General features: G+C 34.5%; 1 protein-coding gene across 4 annotated transcripts in view; it reads left to right on the forward strand.

Annotated features, from left to right (window-relative positions):
• LOC135689429 (transducin beta-like protein 3) overlaps nucleotides 1-9,928 on the forward strand; it is a 107,423-nt gene that overhangs the window by 54,147 nt on the left and 43,348 nt on the right. For 3 of the 4 annotated variants that reach the window (XM_089108561.1, XM_089108563.1, XM_089108564.1), the window contains exon 26: nucleotides 7,384-7,449. In XM_089108561.1, the coding sequence (XP_088964687.1) occupies nucleotides 7,384-7,449 (66 nt within the window). Of the gene's footprint in view, nucleotides 1-7,383; nucleotides 7,450-7,952; nucleotides 8,046-8,175; nucleotides 8,211-8,665; nucleotides 8,734-8,915; nucleotides 9,166-9,377; nucleotides 9,569-9,928 lie in introns of those variants that run through there. The other variant, XM_089108562.1, reaches the window with a different exon arrangement.

Consider the following 9,928-nt stretch of genomic DNA (forward strand, 5'->3'; position numbering starts at 1 on the left):
AATTTGGGACGATTTTGGATGAAGTATATTGAAAGTTAACTAAACTTAATCTAAGCTAGTGAACCTGTTATTTTTCGAAAAGCTTGCTCTGTTAAACTACAATCCTGGCCAAAAGTTGTTGTAATGGCTGGCGAATTGTAGTCTTTTTGAACAAATGCGCTCCCCATCCCCCACAGTCATGTTGATACACTTATTTCTACTCATTTCGATTGCCGTTACTTTGGTATTTTCCAGAAAACCAATTTTGCTGCAGGGGTGGGGGGTTTTGATAACTTTATTGGGGTAAAGTTGCAGTTTTATTGGGTTTCTTCTCAAGTCCACTAACCTTTTGGCCAGGATTGTAGTTGCATCAAGACCCCGTTTACACTACAGAAAAAAAGAACGGAACTCTTTGGTTCTGTGCCTGAAAAAGCGATAATAGGCCTTGTGTTTACTCTAGGCATCTTGGAATCGTGCTAGTTTGAGAAGGCTTCTTTGGTTTCTCTGTCGCTAACATGCAAAGCACTTGTTTTCTTTAATGTAAACGGCTAGGAACGGAACGTGAGGGGGGGGGGGGTAACTTTAGTAAGTTAATTCGAAATGGTACTTTGAAATCATTACTTGCTTCCTTCTTTCCACAGGCAGTGGAATCTGTGATTGTTCTGCCACGTGACAAGGAATTAGGATGGTGCATGACAGCAGAAGAGGAACAAAATGTTAAGTTTATAACTGCTGGTGAAAAAGGTAAATATCTTTGGTCCAATTTGTGGACACTGTTGTGTAAAAATTCACTCTATAATTAATCTCTGAAACATCGTCGACAAATATCATTGGTTTTCTGTGCACTGTTAAACTTTCCATTGACCCAATTTATTGTAAACACAAGAAAAGATGTCAGTTTTTCTCAATATTTAATGCTCGCTTATCAGACTCGAAATTTTCAGAGTATGACACAAGTTGACTGTTTGCATCAAATTTCCAGGCATCATTCGGGCATGGAGTGTTCGTGATGGCAAGTGCATCTTTGCCCCAGAAAGATCTGCAAATAAAGCTGTGGACAGTAATTGTGAAAACCCTGCTCCTTCATCAACGGTTATCCAGTGTGTCCTCAATGAAGCTCTTAATTGCATCGTTACTGTTTCCGATGATCAAAATATTGTCCTTTATGACTTGAATTCACTGAAAATCTTAAAACAGGTAACTTATTTCGTCGTTTTCGTCTCTTAGTTGCATCTCTACTTTCGTTGACATAATGTTTATTATTGTTTTTTCTCTCATTCCGTATATTTAAGAGAACTCCCTAGCTTTTTTAACATAATTAGACAGTAATCGACTCTTTTTATTTTGTTGATATATTTTTATCGTATATAGTTTGTCGGACACCTGGACGAAGTTCTGGACTTAAAGTTTGTGGGGGAAGACCACTCCCTTCTCTCGATCGCATCAAACAGCCCTGATGTTAAAGTTATTGACAGAGAAACAATGGATTGCCGAATATTGAATGGACACACAGGTTTGTTTTAAATTGAGATTTTTGACAGTGGAAACGTTTAGAACTTCCATTGTAATTTTTGAAGAGATTCTCTTTTGAAGTCTTTGGTAAAACATTAGTAAGTGCCTTGTTTGTTTTTGGTAAAACTGCGATTTAATGATTTTAGTGAAATAAAAGCAAAGTACAATGTTTTGTGTGTATGATAGCAGAATTTATTTGCAATACTGTATACTTTGGTTATTTAATTTAATTCCCGTAGTTTGTTAGCTTGTTAATTGTGGCACATGATAATTTCCCGTTCTAGATACAATAATGGCACTAGATGCAAGTTTCGATGGCAAATACATCGCTTCGTGTTCAAAGGTAGGCTCAACACGTATTATTGGCCAGGCTTTATCTTTTTCGAAAATGTCTTCTCTATTAAATGAGGGCTTCTCTCAAATGGAGAATAGCAGAGGTGTAAAAAAGCTTGATATGCAGTACTTCATTTTGAGAGGGCCTTTTTGCTTCCTAAGTAAATCATAATTCATTAACTGATCTTCCAATGGCTTTATCTTGAACTTGAATTTATTCTCACATTGATAATTAAGTCTTTTCTCCTATTTTATTTTGCCTTATTTATTAAAGGATAACAGTCTAAGGATCTGGAGACTGGGCGATGACAAAACCTTTTCATGCGTGGCCTTAGGGGTTGGCCATACGCATGCAGTTGGAACTATTGCTTGGCCGAAGTAAGTAATGCAGTTTATAGAAAGCAGTGTCTGGATCTTTTCTCCATGACTTGATCTTTTCTTTACCTTCTGATGCTCAGAGTATATAGAAAGAGCAGAGATGTAAAGAGTAACATTGAAGATTTTTTACTATCTAACTTTACACAGGCTTTCACATTATATGCATTATCTCTTTGAATGAGGTACGAGCTATGTTTTGCTGCTCCTATCTGCTTGTGTTTTAGTCAATATTCTTTCATCGTTTATAGAGATCAGTGTTTATTCAGTCTGTTTGCATCTCAAACCTAGGGTATCATTTGAAGTCCCTTTTGCTGTTACTCGCAATGCGTTCCCATTTGGGATTTTGTTTTTTGCCAAGCAGGGGTACTTTGTCGGCATATTATCCAGTTTATGCAACTTCATTAGATGAAATCAAACTCTATAGGTCACTGCTAGACCAGGAAGCATTTATGAATGATGTTGCACATTTAAAATCATTCAACACATTTTTGTGTTGCTCTTGCTCGCTTTGTTGCTGTTTAATATATATGAAATAAACAGACATCTTATAATTATTATAATCATATTAAAGTTAAGGTACGTTTTCTAATTGTTTCAACAGAAGAAGCACAGATCATTTAGTAACCGGAAGTCAAGATCTAACTCTGAAGTGCTGGAAAGTCCCACAAATATTTGAGGTGATACCATAGGTTTAAGCTCTAAAGAGGGAGTTACTTAATGCAAAGCAAACATCTCTTAGAAAGCATATCAAAATCCTGTTTTCCTTTGAAGGCAAGACATCATTTCTGTGGGCTGAGTAAACGAAGTTTACCTTTGGGAAAAACAAAACAATGTATAAAAGTAAAAATGTTTCATGGAGGGTAGAGCCTCGTCCATTAAAATAATATTTGTTCTAAGCTCATCCATTCATTGAGTTAGTCTTTATCATATCTTTGAATAAATTTGACAGGATAATGGTTTATCAAAGATACAAGCTGTGTGGACTGTGAAAGCCCATGATAAGGTTTGTCACGATGTTCTTCTTTAGTTGTTTTCAGAATTAACAGCCCATGCTGCCAAACAACACAGATGCAGAAAAGTTTCAATTTTCATCGACCTAGAGCTTTAAAGTGTGAATATAATTATTTAAATACGCTTTACTCATTTCCTCATTTCAAAAGTAATAAATTTACTGCAAAAGCATTTAATATTAAAAAGATATAGAATTTCAAATGTATAAGACAAAGTGTTTAAGATGTATTGGCCTCTGGAGATACTGCGACAGAAAGATCTTTTACGTGTCATTGCATCTTTTTTACGTAGTTTATTCTATATTGTGACTTCTTTTATTTAAGTAGACTTCATGCAACAATATGTTTTTAGGACATCAACTCTGTTGTGTTTTCTCCAAATGACAAACTCATCGCTTCGGGGTCTCAAGATAAAACAGCAAAGGTAGGCCTTCAAAACTTTTTTGAGACAAAGAGGAAGCTTCATCTTTGATTCGCTGGGCAAAACATTAAAAACTAAAGATCATTTTGATTTGAAACATTCTTTTTGGTAATTTTTAAATAATTCATCATCCTCTTTTGGATTCTAGTTATGGCTTGCATCAGACGGAGGCACGTACGGGACGCTGCGAGGTCACAAACGAGGAGTTTGGTGCGCAGCGTTTTCTCCAGTCGATAAATGCCTAGCAACAGCATCAGCCGACTCGACAATTAAGCTATGGGCAATTAAAGATTTGACTTGTGTGAAGGTGGGATTGAGAAATTTGCTAATGTTTGCTTGACTTGATAAGATACTTTGGTCAGAGTAGTTGTCCTAAAACTCCCCCAAGCCTAGATTTTGTTCATCCAAGCCTAGATTAAGTTCATCCAAGCCTAGATTAAGTTCATCCAAGCCTAGATTAAGTTCATCCAAGCCTAGATTATAGACGATATGGTAATCATCAAAACTAGAATTCAAGATGAAAAATTTAGATATTAAAACCCATATACCCTTGAGACATGTTTTTCCTTGCCAGAAACAATCGACAGAATCAAATGTTAATAAATATTTGAATTTAAGAAGCATTTTTTCGTTTTAGACACTGGAAGGTCATACCAATTCGGTGCTAAGGCTTGAATTCATGACACGTGGGATGCAGATAATATCAAGGTATTCACAAATTATTGCCTTGCTGCTGTCAATCACTAACGTACATGGAATCCCCTGGAAGATTGTGCTTTTCCTTTTTAAAATAAAGAATCGGATTTCTAAAATTTTGGAATGTCAATTATTGCAAAGCATCCCGGTATTGTTTGCCTTCCGACAATCAATCAATTTCAGTTGATTTTGTTGATCAAACTTTTTCTTCACCTTTCCGAGACGACTTTATCTTATACCTTTTAATGCACGAAAGCAAGTCTAGGGAATGGATAGAACTTCAATAACTTCTTTCTTTGGTAGCCTTCTCATAACCCAGTTAGCAAACGTGATTTATTTACATTTTCATTTTAGTGGATCAGACGGCCTTATCAAAATATGGAATGTGAAAACCAACGAATGCCTAAATACTCTGGATGGGCATGCAGATAAAGTGTGTTTTTCAAAGTTTGCTTTGGCTCTGTATTGTAGAATCTATTAATTTCTTCAAGTCGTCAATCTCTTTGTTTTAGTTAATACGATACTTTTTACAAAGCAGCTTTGCAATTTCGTTCTATCAAGTCTGTAAAGATTCTGACGTATAACTCGTCGAAGTAAACAACACTTTTGATTTTTTAAATCTATTTGTAATATTGTTCTTCCTATGAAAGGCAAGTAGATTATTGAAGTTAAAAAAAGCTTCGACGCAAGGTCCTTGAACCATAAACTATGTTTTAGGTTTGGTCATTGGCTTTGAACAAGACTGAAGACACTCTTGTTACAGGAGGAGGAGATTCTGTGTTGAACATTTGGAAGGTAAGTGAAAATGTCACTACACTAGCAACAAATAAGCATATGCCTTTTTAACATCCTAAAAAGTAGAAGTTATAAAATCGTTGACAGTGTCATAGTTGAAACTTCAGAAAATGATATAGAGAGCTCGTGATGTTTGTTGCCTTTATATATTTCTTTCCTTGAATTATGTTCAAAGTAAGCCGTACCATTACTTTCCATTCTTTGATCTTCGTTTCAGTTTCAATGTCACTGTACTTTCTTTTGTGAAGCTGTTTCTTATGGTACTCTAAGTTGTTATCAAAGTTACAATTATTTTCTGTTAGGATGTTACGGAGGAAGAAAGATTAGAAGAAGAGGCAAAGCAAGAGAATATGATTCTGAAGTAAGCAGTTACAGATAGAAGTTAGATATAGTTTAAACAGAAAACTTCATGGGCCTATGATTTTACTGTTAGAGTATGAAAATATTGAGGGTGACAACAACTAAAAGGGTTGTAGAGAGTTTGAGCTGATCTTTCTTTCAGAATAGACTTTTTGACAGAATTTCATTGAAAAATGTTAAGTATAGTGTGGTGATACACGAATAATAAACCACTGAGGTGTTTAACTTATTACATTTTCTATTAGAGCTATTTTTTTCATCAAGTATTAAGTATTGGTAAGGGCTAAGTATCAACTAACTGAGATGTTGATATAAATAATTTTATTAGAATTAGTTTTACAAAGAATATTGTAGAAATTTCACTTGGGGTTGTTGTTTTAGCAAATGGGAGCAGTATTATTCACATGTGAGTGTCGATATCAAGTATTAAGTATTGGTAAGGGCTAAGTATCAACTAACTGAGATGTTGATATAAATAATTTTATTAGAATTAGTTTTACAAAGAATATTGTAGAAATTTCACTTGGGGTTGTTGTTTTAGCAAATGGGAGCAGTATTATTCACATGTGAGTGTCGATATCAAGTATTAAGTATTGGTAAGGGCTAAGTATCAACTAACTGAGATGTTGATATAAATAATTTTATTAGAATTAGTTTTACAAAGAATATTGTAGAAATTTCACTTGGGGTTGTTGTTTTAGCAAATGGGAGCAGTATTATTCACATGTGAGTGTCGATATCTTTAACATTTGGTTTTATAAACATTTGGTTTTGTTTATTGGTCTTTTAGAATTTGGGGTTTAATTTCACAATAGGAATCTTTTCACTGTTGTTTAATTGTTTTTAGGATATGTTCCACTCTTTTGATAATTTATGACTTTCTCCATTTCTCGAGGTAGTAAGAAAGAAAAAATGACTTTATGGCGGAGAAAAATGAACTTTCCTTCTCTATTCTCTGCCCAGAGTTTGAAGTTTCTTGGTAATTTGAGTCCATCAAATTAAATTTAAGGTGTAGGGTTGAATAAGATTGATATTTGTAATTTTTTTATCTTCAAGGGACCAAGAATTATCAAATTTGCTTGGCAAAAAGAAATTTACGAAAGCCATCGGCCTTGCGCTGTCACTTGAAAGACCGTTTACAGTGTTGTCAATTTTAAAAGGTAAGCACTTTAAAATCAGTATGGTATTCGAACAGAAAATTTCTTGACATTTTATATTGCTTGACACTTGTGTATCTCCTCTAATGAAAAGCATCGCTGAGTGGGGTCTACTAATTAAAAATTAAGGGGTGAGGGGTTCTCTACATAAAATGCCATTTTATAGTGCCATTTGCCAATCTCTACTACCTTTAAGGAATGCTCCAAATGAAGTCATTTTGTTGTTCATTGCTTTTTAGAATTATTAGCTGACGCCAATGGAGAGGAGAGGCTAGCTTCAGTCTTGAGTGGGCTGCGCGACGATCAAATAGGTTGGTGAAATTTACATTGACCATTTTCTATTATGTTCTTTTTGTCTGTGATGCGAGGTGTTTCAAGGCTAGATTCTGGAGCAAACCAATAAAGAATTAAAGGCAATCAAAGAGGCAGTGATGTTTCATTAATGGTTGAAAATATTGCTGTTTCGAACATGTTTCGTTTCTATAAGGAATTGTGACTAAACTGGCTGTTTTCAAAGTTTTGTTATTCTTGGTAAAAAAGTCATTGATGCAAACAAAACATCCCCAAATTCATGCTCCCCAAAGAGGGATTTGATGAAATTTGGCGATTGTCTGATCAGCGTTTGTGTCACCGAATTCTCTCAGAATTCGAATTTAAAGACATTTTTCTGTATTTTCTTATATTTTCCTCTTTTAATGCTTTTGTTAAAAATATTCACCAATATCGCTTTTCAATTTTAAAGATTTGGTTCTCAAGTATATGCGAGACTGGAACACAAATGCCAAAAATTGCCACGCTACCCAATCAGGTAATTTTCATTTTGGATCTCATCGAATATTTTTAGATTTTTTGATCCAAACTTTATTTTCCAACCTTATATGCTAATAAAGAAAAATGGCGATTTGATAGCAAAGTCGGATTTTTCCCGAATATACGGAAATATAGCAACGAGAGTATTTCTTTATTCCTTAGCAAACTGCCTTTATTTGGTCTTAGTTTTCATAAATGGATTCCTGAATCTATAATCCAAACCAAAAAATCCGTTCACCGTCGGGTTTATAAGATCTATAAATTACTAGATATAAATTGCTTTGAATATTTTGAGGTAATTTTTTTTATCTTATCAGGCAAAATGTTTTTTGTGACGTCATCGTTTCCCTTCCTTTTTTACTTTATTTGGTCACTTTCTTCTTCATTGTGTTTATGTGGTCACTTATGCGGTCCCTGTGCTGACTATTTTCTCCTTACTTCTTCGAAACATCACGTGGCCGATCAATAGTTGCTACCAACTTGGTTTTATTCTTCTTGCAGCACTATCAATTATCCTGAAGTTTAAATCACCCGATGAACTGACTGAGCTGCCAGATATGAAGGACAACATCGAAGCAATTCTTCCATACACGGGTATAACTGTTTTCGTTGTTCAAGAAACCTGATATACTATGCTGGTTTTCTTTGTTTGTTTTATCAATAACTTCTATTTCTTCCTTTTGATTGTTTTTCATTTTTTCTAATTAGTGACTTTTAATTTTAGAACGGCATTTCAATCGGCTGAATCGCCTTTTACAGGTAAGATACGCATTTTTGTGTCTACAATATTAATGTTGTGAAAAGTAGTATGATATTTTCAGTCTTTCAAACAGTTTGTATATCGTTTCAATATGATTTGCTGATGGCCTAAGATCAATTATGCACATTAAACATAAAAATATAACTTAAACATTAAAGGATTGTACCTTCTCACATTTTAAATAAATTCTGCATCATTCTCTCGCTAATACAATACCCTTATTGATACATATATGCACTCAATTTTCTACTATAAAACAAAACAGACTTTGTCACATTTAATTGACCTCTGCATATTTCTTTACTAAATATAAACTGAATAGAAAATTGAAATTTAAAATCAATGATTCACGTAAATCTGATAACATAAATCAAAAAAATGAAATTGCTTCATAAAATTCCAATTAAATTCATGTCAAAGAGCATTTGCGTTACTCTTCCGTCTGTTTCTGCAGCAATCGGCATTTCTCGAATACACATGGGAATCTATGCGACTTTCTGTCAAGGATGTCGACACTAAAGCGTGAGTGAATAAGATTTGTTTCTTGTGACGTCATTCGTTACCATGCCCTTAACTACCTTTCGCAAAAAGTTGAAATGGTGTTTTCGCAGTCTAGTGCACACCTGTGCAGAAAAACAAGGAATTTTCAGTTTAATTACTACCCACTTATTCCGAGGAGCCAAGTTGTCTTTTTCTTCTCCTAGATCTGAGCAGTTGGAAATCGATGAAGAAATGAATGCTGAAAACAAGAACCATAAATCCGTTGGCCAAGCTTCTAACCAGCAAACAGAACATCTCAGTGATCTCATCGCTATGGATACATGGGATCAGCACCAAAGTGAGGCTGCAGATGAAATGGAGGAGACCATTCATGAATCTAAAACCCAAAATAGTGAGCCCTGCGAAGGAGATTCTCCGTTAGAAGCAGAACCATGTCAAGAAGAAAACAAGGAGGTAATTATAGTTGAAAGTTACGCAACGATTACATCTGCATATATCGTTACTTCAAATAACATACTTATATTCTTAAAACTATGTCTTGTAGAAAGACTTTGAGTTGCTATATGTTATTCCTTCTCTTGTATTAATTCTCCAATATTTTTTGAAATAATTAACCTTGCTTTTCAAACTCCTTTGTATTACTAACTTTTATCCTTTTGTTGTAGAATCACAAAACTATGAAAGTTAGAGATGAAAGTTTGATTGAAAAAACCTCTGGCCCAGGGAAGAAGAGAAGGACTTCAGAAATAGGAAAACATTTAAAAACTGGCACCGCAAAGAAAGTAAAAACGATAAAGGATAAACCCCTTTGATGTATTCATACTGAAGTTGGTTTTTAGGAGTAAAATTCTTTGAGAAGAAAGGCATCTACTTTATGTATTACGGTATCATCTTTGCAAATGTTTTAACTTTTGTGATATCAATGTTTACAAAGAAAACCTGCCTATCATACCATTCGCACGCCTGATAGTTGACTTCAGAAATGCATCCAGCTGTACATCACAAAGGATTGCTTATGGAAAATCCCACTTTTATTTGCTTGGAATTATTACTCTCTCATACTTGACAACTTGCTTTGAATAGGAGAACGTCCATTCTTGATCCGACAACAGAGTACAAATGTGTTGCGTATGAACATTCGCATTTTCCACACTGCAATTATTTTAATGTTTTTAGCTAATCACATCGCTATATTGAGCAAACTGCAGTGTGCAGT

Source organism: Rhopilema esculentum, chromosome 5 (genome assembly GCF_057945365.1).
Source record: "Rhopilema esculentum isolate cy_ngs chromosome 5, ASM5794536v1, whole genome shotgun sequence".
Lineage (NCBI taxonomy): Eukaryota > Metazoa > Cnidaria > Scyphozoa > Rhizostomeae > Rhizostomatidae > Rhopilema > Rhopilema esculentum.